General features: G+C 36.1%; 1 protein-coding gene across 2 annotated transcripts in view; it reads left to right on the top strand.

Moving 5' to 3' along the window:
• Positions 1-19,879, top strand: part of LTN1 (listerin E3 ubiquitin protein ligase 1) — a 69,462-nt gene that overhangs the window by 29,247 nt on the left and 20,336 nt on the right. For both annotated transcript variants that reach the window (XM_046002758.1, XM_046002757.1), the window contains exons 15-19: positions 100-244; positions 695-881; positions 2,824-2,983; positions 4,699-4,803; positions 8,750-8,892. In XM_046002758.1, coding sequence (XP_045858714.1) covers positions 100-244; positions 695-881; positions 2,824-2,983; positions 4,699-4,803; positions 8,750-8,892 — 740 coding nt within the window. The remainder of the gene's footprint in view (positions 1-99; positions 245-694; positions 882-2,823; positions 2,984-4,698; positions 4,804-8,749; positions 8,893-19,879) is intronic.

Raw genomic sequence — 19,879 nt, 5'->3', positions numbered from 1 at the left:
GTAAGCTGTTAACCTGCCACAGGGTATTTAATGTGTACCAGGGTGTTCAAGTTAGTCATAGCATAACCATAATAGCTATGTTGTTTGCATTATTTTCAGTCTTCAGGTCCTCTTGTCTGCTGTTGATGACTTGCTAAATACACTTTTAGAAAGTGAGGATACTAATCTTCTGGGAGTATATATTGGAAGTGTAATGCCAAGCAACAGTGAATGGGAAAAGATGAGACAGTCTCTTCCTATGCAGGTATGCTTAAGATTGGACTGTGCTTGTCTTATTCTGAAGTTTGGATTTTGTGCAGGCTTGAACATTTTTATTTTATTCTGGGGGAAAGAAAAAGTAAACAAAATGACTGTCTTTTTGGGGGGGGGATGTGAAATGAGTTTATTGCTTTGCCTTTACATTTCTGAATGCTATTGTTTGTTGTTTGTAAGACAGTGGCAGTTGCTGTGGTACAGGTGAATTGAAGGAGTCTTAAATACACATGTTGATAATTTCCTAAAGTAAAACCCAAACTTGTAGGTTTCTGTGATTTTGCTAATAAACTAGTAATAACTTCACTTTTGAAGTTATTCTAATAACATTTTGAAGATACTCTAATAATTTCATTTTTGTTTCCTGTCTTAATTGTATAGGTAGCAAATAATTTAGAATATCTAATGATTTTGTATATAATTTAATGTATTCTTTTTACAGTGGTTGCATAGACCTCTTTTAGAAGGAAGATTGAGTTTGAATTATGAGTGTTTCAAAACAGATTTTAAAGAACAAGATACAAAGAAACTTCCCAGCCATTTGTGTACTTCAGCATTATTGAGCAAAATGGTATTAGTTGCACTGAAAAAGGAAATAGTCCTAGAAAATAATGAGCTTGAGAAAATAAGTAAGTATATATGAGCATTCAGATATAATAGAAATGTTTTGAAATAATTATAATTTTGAAAGAATTTTGATTAACCTGCAATTTAGATAATAATCTTCCATTCCTATTAGCTGTTTTTTTTTTTTTAAAGATTTTATTTATTTATTTGACAGAGAGAAATCACAAGAGAGGCAGGTAGAGAGAGAGGAAGGGAAGCAGGCTCTCCGTTGAGCAGAGAGCCCGATGTGGGACTCGATCCTAGGACCCTGAGATCATGACCTGAGCTGAAGGCAGTGGCTTAACCCACTGAGCCACCCAGGCGCCCCCTATTAGCTGTTTTAATGATTAAAAACTTGAGGTTACTTGAGTGATGAATGATAAATTGCAAATTGGGTGGTAACATACTGAAATCTTGCTATAATCTTGTTAGCTGTAGAGCAGAATTTGGTATAGTATCAGTTACTGAATCTGGTAAGACAGGTAGATCCTATGGCATATATCCTTAAAGAAAGTGGTTAAGTGAGTCTAGTATTTCATCAAGGATTCTGAATTTTCGGTTTTTGAACGACTCTGTCTTTGGGTTCATAGGGATATGTGTGTATATATATACACATACACACTACACACACATGTACATTTTTTTTTTCCTGGCAAATAGAGGTTCAAATGTTGAATTCCAAGGGGTTTTGGACTTCAAAAAATTCCTCCATTCCAGGAAATGGTGTAGAATTGTAGGAAGCAATGTGACCTATATAAAATGGTATTAAAGGTACAGAGGATTTGCATAATTTCTGTCTTGTTTGTAAGCCTTCAGCTGTAGCGTGGTTGCTAGTAAAAGAGAACCTATGTCCTGGGGAAGAAAGCTGCTCCACAGGCACTTAAGGGCGAGGAGTTTAGTGCAGTTTCCATTGCCCACAGAGTGAATCTATATAAAAACAGAACTGGAAATTGGAGTAATGATCTTTCTAATACTTGTTCTTGTTAACTGTGTTACTAATGACAAACTGACAACATTATGTATTTAATCTCCTTATCAACCCTATCAGATATTATTACTATTGTTTTTCTCACCTTGTTGTTTTCTTTTCTTTTCTTTTTTTAAAGATTTTATTTATTTATTTGATGACAGAGATCACAAGTAGGCAGAGAGGCAGGCAGAGAGAAGGAAGCAGGCTCCCCACAGAGCAGAGAGCCCAGTGTAGGGCTTGATCCCAAGACCCTGGGATCATGATCTGAGCCAAAGGCAGAGGCTTTAACCCACTGAGCCACTCAGGCGCCCATACCTTGTTGTTTTCTTATCTTGAGTTGATTAAAGTTACTTAGCTTGTAAGGGAGAGGATTAGATTTTGAACTAGTTCTCAAGTCTTCTGACTCCAAAATCTATATGGGGCTTTACAAGAGAGAGTTGTGACTAATTATGTATTAAAATCTACTATGATATGCTAGGTTTTGTGATAGGTACTGGTCATTGAATTCTCACAGCACTCCCTGTGGCAGATTTTCATACTCTAATTGATAACTATATGTACAACTCATTTGAATTCAGACCAGTCGGTCTGTCTCGGAGATCCCCACCCTATTTACCATATCATGGGTATTTTCCATTTCTTAACATTGGCTTGACCTTCTCATTTCAGGTGTTGGTTTCCTTAGTTGTTTTTTCCTGTAAATAACTTGTTAACACTTGTGGCAAAAATAGTAGGAAGATTCTTCCAGTGTTTCTGGTAACTTAGGCTTGTCGCATTTTTAACTAATCAGAAAAGGGACCAAGTAAGATTTGAGAGGAGACTCATATTTTGTATCGAATATTCTCAGAAATCATTATCATAAGACATCTCAAAGCAGATTTGAGAATCAGTTTATAGACTGATGGACATAGCAGTATTAGAGAATGGGACAGAGAAGTGAAAAATGATCAAAGGCCTCTTCACAGAACACTCTTGATGTGTCGTCCATTCTATAGTTGCAGAACTGCTCTATTCACTGCAGTGGTATGAGGAATTAGACAATCCACCTGTTTTTCTAACTGGATTTTGTGAAATGCTTCAAAAGATGAATATTACATATGATAACTTATGTGGACTTGGTAATACTTCTGGCCTTTTACAGCTGTTATTTAACAGGTAAGAATTCCTTTCAACTTCCATTTTTATATGATTATTTTACTCATTTTTGGCTTTGTTTCTGTAAAATGTAAGCTCACTTCATGCTAATCCTTCAGTCAGAGAATTGATCTAAATTAAACCAGTTCTTTTTTTTTTAAAGATTTTATTTATATATTTGAGACACAGAGAGAAAGCACAAGCAGGGGGAGGGACTGAGGGAGAGGGAGAAGCAGACTCCCTGCTGAGCAGAGAGCCTGACTCCGGGCTAGATCCTGGGGTCCCAGGATCATGACCTGAGCCGAACAAAGACAGGCACTTTACCAACTAAAACACCCAGGTGCCCCTAAAATAAACCCAATTTTTTTTTTTAAAGATTTTATTTATTTATTTGACAGACAGAGATCACAAGCAGGCAGACAGGCAGGCAGAGAGAGAGGAGGAAGCAGGCTCCCTGCTGAGCAGAGAGCCCGATGGGGCCCCTGAGATCATGACCTGAGCCGAAGGCAGAGGCTTTAACCCACTGAGCCACCCAGGCGCCCCATAAACCCAATTCTTAATAATAAATACTTTGTGGATTCAAGTACTCGATGTACTCATAGAGATATTTGAACTTTGCTTTGTTCTTAAATCCATAAATACATTAAAAAATGGGACAGATGACAATGAAGGAAATAGAAGCCTTGTAGAAGTTGTTTTGGATCTGTGATCCATCCTTCCACTACTCTCAAATCTAAGCTTTTACTTTGCATATTGTTACAGATGTGTCTTTTTTTTTTTTTTTTTTAAGATTTTATTTATTTATTTGACAGAGATCACAAGTAGGCAGAGAGGCAGACAGAGAGAGGAGGGGAAGCGGGCTCCCTCCTGAGCAGAGAGCCTGATGCGGGGCTTGATCCCAGGATCCTGGGATCGTAACCCAAGCTGCAGGAAGAGGCTTTAACCCACTGAGCTACCCAGGTACCCCCAAGATGTGTCTTAAGATTATAACCGCGGGGGACCTGGGTGGCTTAGTGGGTTAAGCATCTGCCTTCAGCTCAGGTCATTATCCTAGGGTCCTGGGATCGAGCTTCACATCAGGCTCCCTGCTTAGCAGTGAGTCTGCTTCTCCCCTCCTTCCTGCTCATGCTCTCACTATGTCTCTTTTAAATAAACAAAATATTTTAAAAAAATTATAACCACAAAACCCTCTCACCTAGTTGAGGAAGTGGGTATGACAGTAATCATATCGGTTTTAGTAGTTAGTATTTAGCCTGTTGAAATTACTGTGTTGAATTGCTTCTCTTTGTTTTTCACTAGCCAATACGGTTTTGAGTATGCTCTATAGTTTCAGGAGTCCCAGGCTGAGCACATCTTTCTCTGCAATCTCAGCCCATGTACTTGACACTAAGAACATTTGCTGGCTGATATTAATACCTTGGTTCTTCAGCATTAACCAGCCTTGGTGTCCTGTGGAATATGTCCTTTCCCTAGCTACAGACTATGGTCCTCAAGCCTAATCTCCTCTATTGGGATTCAAAGGGCTTTGGGATGAGAGCGCCGTACCAGTTGTAAAGGAGTGTTGGAAGCCTAAGTCTCCCAGTCCATTCAGTAATGACCATTGTTTTGGGGCAAAAGCCCTATGTGAATTGATACCCTCACGAGGTAATTTACTTAATTCTGTAAAGGAATCAGGCAAACAGTCTTTAAAAATCTTAAACACTATGAAAATGGATTTTTTCCTTTTTCTTTTTTAGATCCATGGAAAATGGCACCCTTTGGTCTCTCATTATTGCTAAGTTGATCCTTTCCCGAAGTGTTTCATCTGATGAAGTAAAACGGCATTACAGGAGAAAAGAAGGGTATTCTTACTTAAAATGTTTGTACTTTGTAGTTTGTTGTATTTTGTTATTTTGGCAACCTCAACTAATGAATAATCTCTAATCAATCAAGGAAACAAGATTTAAGAAATGAAATTAAATGAAAGAAAATGAGAGTTAAAGACTCTTAAAAGATTTTATTTGTTTATTTGAGGGGGGAGAGAGAGATAGAGAGAGAGAGCGAGCATGCACAGAGGGAGAGGGAGAAGCAGACTCCATGCTGAGCAGGGGACCTGATGTGGAGCTTGATCCGAGGACTCTGGGATCATGACCTGAGCAGAAGGCAGAGGATTAACCAGCTGAGCCACTCAGGTGGCCCTCCCCCCGCCGCCCCGCCACCACTGAGCCACCGAGGCACCCTGAGAATTAAAGACTTTAAAAGAATTTCAGTTTTAGGGTTAGGACACACCTTATTTTAAATATTTTTAACTTTATAATGTTTTGTTATAGAATTTTATACTTGGTTTAAAAAGCATTTTGTTAACTTCTTCTCTTTTCCCCAGAAATCTTTTTGGTAGAAATCTTTCTTTTTCCCCTCCCTAATATCCTTCTTCTGTTACTTTATTTGCTATTTGGAAGTGATAGGAAAAGTTACTTACTGTTCTCTTAAATAAGGATCATCCTATTGAAAAAATACTGTAGAAATGCAATAAATGTATTCTTAAGACAAAGAAATAGATTATGGCGTTGGACATACTAGAGATCTAGAGTTGGTCATATTAGAGAAGCTGAACACTCAAACACTTAGTTAAAAGTTACCAAGCCAGGGGCGTCTGGGTGGCTCGGTGGGTTAACCCTCTGCCTTCGGCTTGGGTCATGATCTCGGGGTCCTGGGATCGGGTCCCGTGTCGGGCTCTCTGCTCGGTGGGGAGCCTGCTTCCTCCTCTCTCTCTGCCTGCCTCTCTGCCTAGTTGTGATTTCTCTCTGTCGGATAAATAAATAAAATCTAAAAAAAAAAAAAAAAAAGTTACCAAGCGGCATTTTGAATTTTCATATTTATCAGGAATTCTGAAATGATATGTATATGTTCTGATACAGTAGAATTATAAACTAAATTTATATTTTTTCGTATTTAAAAATGTTTTAAACTTATTATTTTGAAGTAGTTATAGATTTACATGCAGTCGAAAGAAATGATATAAAGAGATTCTATATACCATTCATTCAGTTTCCCTCAGTGGTTCGATTTTGCATAACTTTAATACAATTTTACAATTGTATAATACAATTTTACAGCCAGGAAGATGGCATCCATACAGTCCATTGACTAAGTTTACATGTACTCATTTGTTTGTGTGTTCTGTGTAATTCACATGCTTGGACCACTACCACAGCCTAAGAGATAGAACAGCTTTATTATAAGGATCCCTTGTGTTACCCTTTGATAATCAGTGCCACCTCTCTTCCTCTCATTTTCCATTTTCCTCTCCAGCAGCTAGCAGTCTGTTCTTCTCTTTATCATTTAGGAAAGTTACATAAATGAAATCATAGAGCATATGATCTTTTGATATTGGCTTTTTTATTTAGCATAATTTAATTTTTTCTGATTATAAAAGTAATAGGGAATTAACTAGAGAAGTATTAGAACTAATTACTAATGATGGGTTTATACTTGACAGAAAAATCAAAAACTATTCTATTCAGTAGTAATTAAAAATGGCATAGGAAAAACGAGAGTCTATTCACAATGACAACAAAACTGTACCTAGAAATAAATTTACAAAAAAAATACAATATAAAACTTTAGTAAAGATTACAAAAGAAGGTGGGAAGATAAATTGTAAAAATGGTTGTATCAATCTCTAATTGCAGTGCAATCTCAATAAAAATTCCAGCAATATTTTTTGAAAAACTTGACAAACTGCCTTTGAAGATAAAATGCTCAAGAATTGATAGGGGGAAAAAATGGTAGGAAATTTCTGAAAAAGTGAAAAGGACTTGCCCTACCGATATAATAATTAAGTAGTATTAAATTGGTGAATAGGTAAGTCATTGGATCAAGATAATCAAGATAATAGAGTCCAGAAACTAATCCACACAGATATGAGGATTTAGTTTTTGATGCAGATGGCCTTTCAAATTAGAGGTGTGAGTCAATAATACATGATGTTAGGAAAACTGGATATGTTTGAAAAAAATAGCGAGGTGCCCCTCTCTTATGTTAAACACAAAGATGAAGTCCAGATGAGAGCTAAATGTAAAGAACAGATCTATATAAAAGTTTCAAGGGAAAATAAGAGACTCTGTGTAATCTTATGGGGAAGATCTTAAGCAAAGCACAAAAACCCAGAATCTGTAAAACAAGTGATAGATATTTTTGTAAAAATGAAAACTTCCAGCAACATAAGTACCCATCAACCGATGAATGGATAAACAAAAAATGTGGTACATACAAACAACGGTATATTATTCAGCCTTTAAAAGGAAGGAAATTCTGACACATCTTATAACGTGGATAAACCGTGAGGGCATCTATGCTAAGTGGAGTAAACCAGGCCTAACTGACATATTATATGATTCCTTTTATGTGAGATACCTAGAGTAGTCAAATTCATAGAGACAGCAGGTGAAATTGTGGTTGCCAGGAACTAAGGAGAGGGGAAGTGGGGAGTTCTTGTTTAGTGAAAATTTAGTTGAAAATTTAGCAGATACCAATTTTGTGAACTGAAAAGTCTTCCAGAGATTGGTTGCACAGCATTGTGAATGTACTTCACACTACTGAGCTTACACTTAAAATAGTTAATTTGGTAAAAATTTGGTAAATTAATGTGTATTTTACCCATAATTAAAAAGTTTTAGAAAATTAAAACTTCTGTATGACAAAAGTGCAGTAAACAAAGGTTAAAGGACAAGTGACAAAATGGGAAAAAACATTTATAAATTAACAAAAATTTAATATCCATAATATACAAATAGCTTCTATTAATCAATAAAACCATCCAAATTAAAAAATGTATCAAGGACTGTAATAGGTAATTCATATATTAAATAGTCAAATAGTCAATGGTCATTTCATTTGTGAAATGTGAAATATGAAAGGATTTGCCATAGTAATAATGATAGAAATACAAATTAAAAGAAGCACATTTTATCTGTCATCTTGCTAGAAATTAAGAAGATCCATTAAGTGTGCAGTCACACTTGTTTTGGTGACAGTATAAATTGATTATGCTTTTTAGGAAAGCAATTTGAAATTACCAAAATATAATATATACATATCCTTTGCTCTTGTAATTTCTACTTCTAGGAATCTAGCCTAAATAGTATTTTATTTGCGCATATGCAGAATAATACCTTGCTCACAAACATTTATTGCAACTTTATTTGTAAGGGCAAAATTTGGGAAAAAACATCAGTGTCCACTACTAGGGGCAATAGTTAAATTACAATAGTATGGGATATTTTTCTTTTTGTTCTTAATTTAGTTGTGTAGCTTTAAAATAGAAAGTAATTTATACTATATATTCTGATTAGAAAGTTCTAAAATGTAAGTGGCAAGTAATAACAATAGTTTATTTAGAGTAGTCTCATATGAATAAAATTCAAGTATATATATGAACATATATAAGTATCAACTTCTAGAAAGGACACAGCTGGTACTGTTTAAATGAATCTGACTTTTAAGGAGAACATAATCACCATATATTGTTGTATAATTTAAAAAAATTATACATGGGGTTGAAGTTATATATGCTTATTAAAAATAAGAAGCCTATAAGAAAGAGAAAAAAGCAGCAGAAAATATCCACAATTCCATCATCCAGAACCAACAGCTGTCAGTCTCGTCCTTGTTTCCTTTTTTTCCCCATACACTTATTTTATACAGTGGCATTATTAGTCTTTTTGAATATTCTGAAGGAGAGGAATTTTCTGAAACCACTGCATGTTTCGGATAAATATAATTCATATTTTTCTTTTCTTTAAACAGTTTTTTCCCACTAACGGAAGGTAATATGCATACCATTCAAAGTCTCTGTCCATTTTTGTCAAAAGAAGACAAGAAAGAATTCATTGCTCAATGTATACCTCCCCTTTTGGCCTGGACTAAGGAAGATCTTTGCAGTACTAATGGTTAGTGCTTGATAATAAATATTTCTTTAATTATTGCTTGAGATAAAAGAAGTGTTTCTTAATATCTAAATCCAAATCTAGCAGAGATTAATTGAATTGCAGCTGATTTATTCTTAGTTCATACTTTGCTACTTAACAAGTTGACAGTCAATAGGATGAGTGTCATTGTAGAGTGACTGTTAACCATTTTGTAGTACAGAAATGCTACAGACTTAAGGGAAGATTAGAACTACAGATATCCTTTCATTGTTTATTTATCCATAACATTGTGCTCGCTTCGGCAGCACATATACTAAAAAAAAAATATCCATAACATTTTTAGCTATGCTTAATTTCTCCCTTGTCAACCAATGATTGAACATCTAAAGGTAACAAAGATAGCTTTTGTTGTATTTTTAACTTTTTTGGGCCCTCTGTAGTCTTATTAGTTCATTTGTTTATTAATTTAATAAACACTTACTGAATATGGCTCTTTGGCAGTTCCTTTTGTAAAGAGGACAGATATAGTTATATCGTGATACCCATGTATCAGAAACACGTCCTGCTTTGTGTGTCAAAGCAGCAGAACAGGAGTTCCCCGCTCTGCTTTGAGGCATTAATAGTGATTTCACAAAGAAAAATTCAACTGGGTGATGAAGGATAGTTTTCCATATGGATATAGTTGGGGACAGGCATTTGAGGTACACAGAAACATGAAAGAGTGTATAGAGTTCAGTTTGGCTGGCATTGAGGTGGAAAAGGTTGGGGACAAAGGGTGTAAGATGCACAAGTATCTGGATTTTGAACTTTAAGAGGTAGGCAGTAAGGAGCTATTGGCTCAAATTAAGAGCCTACTAGGAGAGTAGTGGGAACTTTCTCATTAGAAAGATTCTTGTGATAACTGTGACAGGTGGATGTGAGGGAAGAGAGGTTGGGGTAGAAGACAGACAGGAAGCTATCAGAATGTCTTTATTTTTTTAATGTTTATTTTATTTATTTTTTAGAGGGGGAGGGGCAGAGGGAGAGAGAGAATCTTTTTTTTTTTTTTTTAAATATTTTATTTATTTATTTGACAGGTCACAAGTAGGCAGAGAGGCAGGCAGAGAGAGAGAGGGAGAAACAGGCTCCTCACTGAGCAGAGAGCCTGATGCGGGGGCCGATCCCAGGACCCTGAGATCATGACCTGAGCGGAAGGCAGAGGTTTAAACCACTGACCCACCCAGGCGCCTGAGAGAGAGAATCTTAAGCAGGCTTCATGCCCTGAGTGGCAGTACTCGATCTCCAAACCCTGAGATCATGACCTGAGCTGAAATCAAAGAGTTAGAATGACTCTTAATTGACTGAGCCACCAGGTGCCCATGGGATAATCTTAATGAGAGATAAACAGAGCTTAAATCAAGGCATAGTTAGTTGAAAGAGAGGGGCTGGAAATGAAAGAGATTAAGGAAATAGAATTGATGGGGGCTGTGATTCTATTTCTGAATTGGGTAGATGGACGTAGGGAAGGGGTAAACAGGGAGCCAGTGTTAAATTAAGGTGGCCATGGAGTATTACTCAAAATGGAGATTGTCTGTCGACTAGATGGAAATACTGCTTTCAGAGCCCAGGTCATATAGGTGGTAGCATAATCTGTAAATGAGGATGAGCTTGTCCAGGGAGAGTGAAGAGTGAGAAGAATATCAAGGGAACACCAGTACATAGATATATGGGTTATGTGGGTAGGGGGAGACGTGAGAATAAGGACTAAAGATAAAAGCAGAGGAGGAGTTTTAGGTAGTATTCATCACCTGTGTTAAGTGCCACAGAAGGTCAAATAAAATTCAGGACTGGAACGTGTCCATTAACTTTGGGATTATTGGAATGAAGAGTAGTGAGATAGTGGAGGCAGGTAGTTTGTTCTAAGTGTTCAGTGAAAATGGATGTAGAAAGAAGGTGAGAGCTGGAAATGAATTGAAGGTCAGAGGGAAAATCGGTGTTGCAGGGAAGAAGGAGTAGAAGATAGAGAAACTGATGATAACTCCCACTGAGATGAGAGGGATGGGATCTACTTAGAAGATACTAACCTTTTGTAGGTGGAGTGACTTTCTTCTAGGAGAAGTTAGGAGAAATGTAGGATGGATGCAGATGTGAATAAAGAGAGGGTAGGGAACTTGATGTATTCCTTACTAATAAGCTTTGTGTCTCTTTGGGCTAGGTCATTTCATGAGTGAAAACTGGATTGCAGATTTTAAGAAGGATAGTGAAAGTTTGAACGTAGTGGAAGAAGAACAGGCCTATCAATAAACATTTGTCAAAAAGAATTATCCTATGGTGCCCAAAGCCAGCCGATGTAAAAAAAAAAAAATTTGTGGCATTAAGCTGTGTAGTTGTGTTCATTGACAGAGTAAGATTGTAGGATCAGGCAGGGATTTGCAGTTCTGGAATGGGGATGCAGTTGAACTGGTTGCGCATAGAGGACAGGAGGACCTAATGGGAGTGCAGGTGGTTTCTCCAGCACACATTATAACTGATGGATGGCCAAGGGGAAAAGGGGGCAGAAGACAAGGCTGCAGTGTCATACAGCTGTTCGCAGTCACACAGCCCACAAGGTTCCTAGTTGTGTGGAGGCCCTATAGGAGAAGGAAAGTCTTTGAGACTTGACAACTAATTTTGCTCTTTCAACCAAAACAATGCAGTAGAATTAGCTAACAAATAGTTTTAAACATATAGTTGTTACAAAATCTGTTGTTCCTGATTACACTTGAGCTCAGCCTATTCTGTTTTGCTTTATTTTGCTCTGTTTCGTTTTAAGAGGACTTAAAAAATTACTCTGCTTTTAAAGGAAGGTTAAATATATCATACATTTTTTTTTCTTTATTCCTCAGTTCCTTTTTACCTACAGGATAAAAACCCAAGTCCTTGGTTTGGCCTATTGGACATTTTACAATCTTATTGTGACTGATTTTCCCAGTTTTACTTCCTTTTGCTTCCATCCTGGACCTGGCCATGTTAAATCTTCATGATTTTTGAACATTATATACTTTTTTTCAGTTTTATTGAAAAATTACTGACATACGTCACTATATAAGTTTCAGGTATACAGCATGATGGTTTGATTTACATATATTGTGAGGTGATTACCACAGTAGATTCAGCTCACATCCATCTTCTCATATAGATAAGAGAGGGAAAAAAATTTCCTCCTGATGTCAACTCAAGATTAACTTTTAGCAGCTTTCCTATATATTATATGGTAGTGTTAGCTGTAGTCATCATGTTGTACTTTATATCCCTAGTAATTATTTATCATATACCTGGAAGCTTGTGACTATAATCCTTTCTCCAAGCCCTGCCCTCCCCCATCCTCTCCCCCGGTAACCACAGTCTAATCTCTTTTCTATGAGTTTGGGTTTGGTTTGGTATGGTTTGGTTTGATTCCACATACAAGTTAAATTATACAGTATTTGTCTTTGACTTATTTCACTTTAGCATGTCTTCAAGGTCCATCCATGTTGTCACAAATGGTAAGATACCCTTTCTTTTCTGGCTGTGAACAGTACTCCATTCTATATACATACCACAACTTCTTTTCCATTTCATTCATTGATGGAGCCTTGGGTTGTTTCCATGTCTTGGCTATTGTAAATAATATTGCTGTGAACATGGGGGTGCAGATATCTTTTGGAATTAGTGTTTTTGTTTCCTTTGGATATACATTGACCTTTGAACAACATGGGTTTGAATTGTGTGGGTCCACTTATATGTAAATCTTTTTCAATAAATACAGTATATAGTATTATAAAAGTATTTTCTCTTACGATTTTCTTGGCATATTCTTTTTTCTAGCTTACTTTATTAAAAGAATATAGTTAATATATATGTGTTAATGTCAGTGTAATTGTTAAGGCTTCCAGTCAACAGTAGGCTGTTAGTAGTGAAATTTTTGGGGAGTTAGAAGTTATATACAGATTTTCAAGTACATGGATGGGGGCTTGTGCCCCCAATCCCCACATTATATGAGGTTTAACTGTATTCTCAGAAATGGAATTACTGGATCATATGGTAGTTCTATTTTTAATTTTTTGAGGATGTCCATACTGTTTTCTATAGTGGCTGTGCCATTTTACAGCCTCACCAATAGGGTATAAGGGTTCAATTTTCTTCACAGCCATGCCAGCATTTGACATCTCTTATCTTTTTGATCAAGTCCCTTCTGATAAGTGTGAGATAATATCTCCTTGTAGTTTTAATTTGCATTTCCCTAATGACTAATGATGTTGAGCATCATTTTATATATCATTTGGCCTTAAGAATATTTTCTTTGGAAAAATGTGTATTCAGGCCCCTTACCCTTTTTAAAATTGGGCTAATTGGTTTTTTTTTGCTGTTAAGTTCTGTGTGAATTCTTTATATATTTTGAATATTAATCCCTTATTGGATATACGGTTTATAAATAATTTTTCCCATTTTGTAGGTTGTCTTTTTACTTTGTTGATGATTTATTTTGTTGTGCAGAAACTTTTTAGTCTGATGTTAGTCTCACTTGTTTATTTTTTATTTTACTTGTGCTTTAGGAGTCATATCCAAAAATTAATTACCAAGGTGTATGTCAAGAGCTTTATTACTGTTTTCTTCTGGGAATTTCATAGTTTTAAATATTTAAGTCTTTAATTGATTTTGAGTTAATTTTTGCAAGTGATGTAAAATATGGGGCCAGTTTTATTATTTTACATGTGAATAGCCAATTATCCCAGCACCATTTATTAAAGAGACTATCTTTCTCTATTTAGTATTCTTGGATCTCTTGTCAAATATTGATTGATCATATTTTGGGCTCTCAGTTCTGTTTCATTTGTCATTTGTCTGTTTTTTTGCCCTATTATACTGTCTTGATAACTATAATAGCTTTAGAGTGTGATTCTTCCTGCTTTGTTCTTTCACAGGATTTCTTTGGCTATTCAGGGTCTTCTGTGGTTCTGTATACATTTTAAGAGTGTTTTCTCTGCTTCTGTAAAAAATGCCAGTGGAATTTCACATAGGGATTTCATTGAATTTGTGGGTGGCTTTTGGTAGTGTTGATATTTTTAACAATATTAATTCTTCCAATCCATGACATGGAATACCTTTTTACTTATTTGTGTCTTATTTGTGTCTTTGATATCTTTCATTAATGTCTTGTAGTTTTCAATGTAGAGATCTTTTCTTAAATTTTCTTAAATTTATTCCTAAGTTTTTTTTTTTTAATGCCACTGTAAATGGGATGGATTTCTTTCTTTCTTTCTTTCTTTTTTTTTTTTCAGAATATTTGTTGCTGTTGTATAGAAATGTTACTGATTTTTGTATGTTCATTTTGTATCCTGCAACTTGACTGAATTCCCTGATCTAATACTTTTTTGCTTGAGTCTTTAGGATTTTTCTATATATTATATCAGGTCATCTGAAAAGAGACAATTTTCTTTCCTCCTTTCGATTTCTGGTACCTTTTATTTCTATTTCTTGCCTGGTTGTTTTAGCTAGGACTTCTAGTACTGTATTGAACAGGAATGATAAGAACAGGCATTGTTGTCTTGTTCCTAATCTTAGAGGAGAAGCTTTCAGCCTCTTAGCGTTGAGTAAGATGTTAGTTGTGGGCTTGTGATTTATGGACTTTGTTATAGTGTGATATGTTATTTCTATACCTAATGTGTTAAAACTTTTCATTATGAATGGATGTTGAATTTTGTCAGATGCTTTTCTCTGTGTGTACTGAGATGATCATATGATTCCTTTCTTTCATTTTATTAATGTGATGTATCACATTGATTTGCATTTATTGAACCATCTTTGCATTCCAGGGATAAATCCCCCTTGGTCATAGTGAATGATCTTTTTAATGTGCTGCTGTATTCAGTTTGCTAGTATCTTATTGAGAGGTTTTTCATCTATATTCATTAGGGCATTTGCCTGTCGTTTTCTTTTCTAGTAGTCTCTTTTTCTAGTTTTGGTATCAGGATAATGCTGGCCTTGTAAAAGCAGTTTGGGAGTATTCCCTCCCCTTCAGTTTTTTGGAAGAGTTTAAGAAAGATTAATGTTGGTTCTTCTTTAAATATTTGGTGAAATTTACCAGTCAAGCCATCTGGCTCTGGACTTTTCTTCATTAGATTTTTCAATGGTGATTCAGTTTCCTTATTAGTAATTGGTCTATTCAGATTTTGTTTCTTCCTGAGTCAGTCTTGGCAAATTGTATGTTTCCAAGAGTTTCTGCTTCTCCGAGATTATCCAGTTTGTTTGCGTATAGTTGTTCAACAGTAGCCTCTTACGATCTTTTGAATTACTGTGATACCAGTTGTAATTTCTCCTTTTTCATTTTTAGTTTTGTTGATAGGAGTCCTTTCTCTTTTTTTATTCCCCTGGTTAGTCTAGATAAGGATTTGTCATTTTTGTTCAAAGACCAACTCTTTGTTTAATCTTTTATTTATAATTTGTTTGTTCTCTGTTTCATTTATTTCTGCTCTAATCTTTATTTTTTTCTTTCTTCTGCTGACTTTAGGCTCACTTTATTCTTTTGCTAGTTCCTTAAGGCATAGAGTTAGGTAGTTTATTTGGAGATCTTTTTTGCTTCTTATTGTAGGCATTTGTTACTGTGAACTTCCCTGTTAGAACTGCATTTGCTGCATCCCGCAAGTTCTGGTATGTTGTGTTTCCATTTTTGTTTATCTCAAAAATGTTTTAGTTCCCCTTTATTTTCTTCTTTGATCCATTGGTTGCTTAGGAGAGTGTAGTTTAATTTCCTTGTGAATTTTTAAGTTTTCCACTTGCTACTGATTTCTAGTTTCTTGCCATTGTGGTCAGAGAAAGTACTTGATATGATTTCAGGTTTTTTGAATTTGCTGATTGTTTTGTTGTCCATTCTATGGTTTATCTTAGGAAGTGGTCTTTGTGTGCTTGAGAGGAATCTGCATCATTCTGCTGTTGGATAGAATGGAAGCAAAAATGTTCTAAATATTATCAACATAGAAATATAAGATGTAATTTTGTTATAAGTAAGTACATATATATATTAGGATATAGGAGTCTTTTCTTCTGTTTATGTCTGTTAGGTCCATTTGATCTATAGTATGTTTAAGTCCACTGTTTACTTACGGATTCTTTGGATAATCTATCTTCATTGTTGAAAGTACAGTATAAAATTTCCAACTATTACTATATCAGTATTTCTCCTTTTAACTCTGTTAGTTTTTGCTTTATATGTTTAGGTGCTCCAGTGTTGAATGCATAAATATTTACAATTATAATATCTTTTCAATATATTGAACTTTTATCTTTATATTATAACCATCTTTGTCGCTTTTTACCATTTTTAAAGTCTATTTTGTCTTAAGTAAAGGCACACCACATTTTATTGCATTTTGCTTTATTACACTTTGCAGATACGGTGTTTTTTTCTTTATTATAAATTGGAAGTTTATGGCAACCCTGCATCAAGCAAGTTTGTCAGCATCATTTTTCCAACAGCGCTTGTTTACTTCAGGTTTTTATATTTTGGTAATTCTTAAAATATTTCAAACTTTTTCATTATTACTGTATTTTTTTCTGGTGATGTGTGAGCAGTGATCTTTGATATTACTGTTGTAATTGTTTTGGGGTGCCATAGGCTATGCCCATGTAAGATAGCTAACTTAATAAGTTGTAGTATGTTCTGACTGTTCTATCAACTGGCCATTCTCCTGTCTCCCTCCCTCTCCTTGGCTTGCATAGTCCAGGCCAATTAATAACCCTATAGTGGCCTCTGTGTGTTCAAGTGAAAGGAATAGTCACATGTCTCACATTTTAAATCAAAGGCTAGAAATGATTAAGCTTAGTGAGAAAGTCATGTTGAAAAGTGTTGAAAGTGAAGATAGTTTTGAAAGGTAGACCCGTCACGCCAAATAGCTAAGTTGTGAGTGCAAAGGAAAAGTTCTTGAAGGAAATGCAAATTGTTCTCCATTGAACACATAAATGATAAGGAAGCAAAACAGCCATACTGCTAATGTGGAGGTTTTAGTCGTTTGGATAGAAGGTTAAGCCAGCTACAACAGGACCCTGTAGGTCCTAACTTTCTTCAGTTCTAAGAAGGCTAAATGAGGTGAAGATGCTTCAGAAAAGACGTTTGAAGCTAGGAGAGGTTGATTCATGAGGTTTAAGGAAAGACGCCATCTCTATAACATAACAGTGCAAGGTGAAGCAGTAAATCCTGGTACATAAGCTGTAGCAAGTTATCCTAGAAGAGCTAGCTAAGGTAATTAATGAAAGTGGCTACACTAATGACAGGTTTTCAATGTAAATGAAACAGCCTTCTACTGAAGGATACCATTTAAGACTTTCATAGAGGAAAAAGTCAATGGCTGGCTTCAAAGAAAAAGCTGATTCTCTTGTTAGGGGCTGATGCAGCTGGTGACTTTAAATTGGAGTCATTCTTCATTTACCATTGTTGTTGCAGTTCACATTTTAAAAATATTGTATAATTAGTGCCAAATTTTTTAGTTATGGTTATTTTTACTAATTTTTAAAAAGATTTTTAAATTTTATTTTAGAGTAAGATTACAAGAGAGAGCAAAGGGAGAGAATCCTGAGCAGACTCCTCGCTGAGCTTAGAGCTTGATGCAAGGCTCAGTCCTACTACCCATGAAACCATGACCCAAGTCAAAACCATGAGTCAGATGCCCAGCCGACTGAGTCACCCAGGAACCCCGTATTTTTACTATATTAAGACAATATATATTTTATTTATTTATTTTTGGAGAGAGAAAAATGCATGCACACATGCCCATTAGTGGCAGGGTATGGGCAGAGGGAAAGGGGAGAGAGAATCTTAAAGCAAGTTCCATGCTCAACACAGCCTATTGTGGGGCTCATGACCCTGAGATCATGACCTGAGCCAAAATCAATAGTTGGAGGCCTAACTGACTGAGCCTCCCAGGCATGCCTAATTTTACCATATTTTTAAAAAACTTTAAACTAGAGTTGTGAGTTATATACCACTGTTACCATTTTGCAGAATCCAACTACGACTATATATTTACCATTATCAATGAGATTTATACCTTTTTAATATTTTTATGTAGCTAACTAGTATTCTTTGATTTCCACTCAAAAAACGCCCTTTAACATTTTTTGTAAGGTAGGTCTGGTGGTAATGAACTGCCTTAGCTTTTATTTTGCCCCGGAAAGTTTTTGTCCCTCCTGCATTTCTGAAGGACAGCTTTGCCAGGTATAGAATTCTTTCATTATTTTAAATATGTCATCCCATTCTCTCCTGGTCTGAAAAGTTTCTGTTGAGAAATTCGCTGATACTCTTATGGGGGTTCCCATGTATGTAAATTTTCGCTTGTGCTGCTCTTAAAATTCTTCCCTTGTCTTTGACTTTTGACAGTTTAATTATGACTCAGTGTAGCCCTGTTTACATTCAGTTTATTCCCAAGTAATTATTCTTATGGATCTAGATGTCCATTTCTCTACAGGATCAGAAAGTTTTCAGCCATGATTTTTTTTTTTTCCCTTTTTATTAATTTTTTCAGCGTAACAGTATTCATTCTTTTTGCACAACACCCAGTATACTTTCTGTCCCTTTCTCTTCTGGAATTACCGTAATGTGAATTTTTTTTTTTTCATTGCATCCCAAAATTCCCATAGGCTTTCTTTTTCTTTCTTCTTTTTGCTCCAGTGTTCTATCCTCAAAGTCTCTGATTCTTCTGCATGGTTGATTCTACTTTTGAAATGTTTGAATTCAGTTCAGTTACTGTATTTTTCAACTCCCAAGATTTCCGTTTGTTTTTTTTGATAGCTGCAGTTTCCTTATCAAACTTCTCAATTTGTTCATGCATTGTTCCTAATTTTGCTTAGTTTCTTTTCTTGTAGTTTGCCAAACTTCTTTAAGAGAATTATTCTGAATTCCTTGTCTGATAATTTATAGATTTTCATATCTTTCGAATCAATTATTTGAGTTTTACTAGTTTCCTTTGATGATGTCATATTTATCTGATTATTTGTGATCCCTTATTCCTTACTTTAGTATCTGCATGTTTGATTGTCCTTCTCTTCCAAACATTAATAATTTATGGGTTTGTTTTGCAGTGAGAGTTCTTTACTGGTCAGCTCAGTTTGGGTTTTTAGGTGTGTCTGCTGGTAATGTTCTTGTGCAAGTAGGGCCTGTTATTACAGTCTGTTTTTGGGCAAATGGGCTCTGAGGAAGTGGGGTGGAGTGGCGGGGGAAGGCTAACATTGGATAAGGCTGCTAGCTTGGTTCTGCAGTTGCCTGGATTCTCTGGTTGGACTCACTAGATAGTTAGGACTGGGTACTGTACTCCTTGGTGGATTGGTCTACAAATTAGCTTCCCTGACCTGGTGGAGGGCAGCAGGATGGATTCCAGAATCTGTATAGTTCATTGTTTGGGGACTAGAATTGGCAAGAGTGTGCACAATTCCCTTGTCAGGTGATGCTCTGCAAATGGGGGAGGCCATGGGTTGTGCTCACTATTCAAGTGCCACTGGACACAGGACTGTTGGTTGGACTGTGGAGCTTCCTGTGTGCTCTGGTTAGGTGCTCTTGTTAGGCAGACTAAAGGTTGTATTTGGTGATGAGTGGGGCTACAAATTAGATTTCCTGCCTGGACACAGTGGCAGAAGGAGGTCTAACGCCAGTAATGCTCTTTGTTGTCTAAACTCAGGTAGAACTGCATCCCACGTTCCTTGACTGAAGATGGCCACTAGCTTTGGTCTGCAGTCTATCAGCTCTGCCTGCCCACCTCTTGGTTGTAGTGCCGTTGTGCTGCAGAGCTTTCAGGAATTTTTGCTAACCCTTCTGGTCAGATGGCCTGGAAGACTCTGCACAATGTGTGGGGCTATGTCTCAGCTCCCTTGCCTGGGTGGGAGGGTAGGGGCTAGGAGCGACCCTCAGCTTTGTCTGTGAATTAATCACTCTGCCCATGTGAAGAAGGGGAGGCCCCAATGTGTGAGTATTGACTTTGCTCTGGAGTGATTATACCTGCTCAGCCACCTCTTGGCTTGAGTG

This window comes from Meles meles, chromosome 4 (assembly GCF_922984935.1).
Source record: "Meles meles chromosome 4, mMelMel3.1 paternal haplotype, whole genome shotgun sequence".
Classification (NCBI taxonomy): Eukaryota; Metazoa; Chordata; class Mammalia; order Carnivora; family Mustelidae; genus Meles; species Meles meles.
Note: the sequence above shows the minus strand (reverse complement) of the source record. Positions and strands in the feature narration are given on the sequence as shown.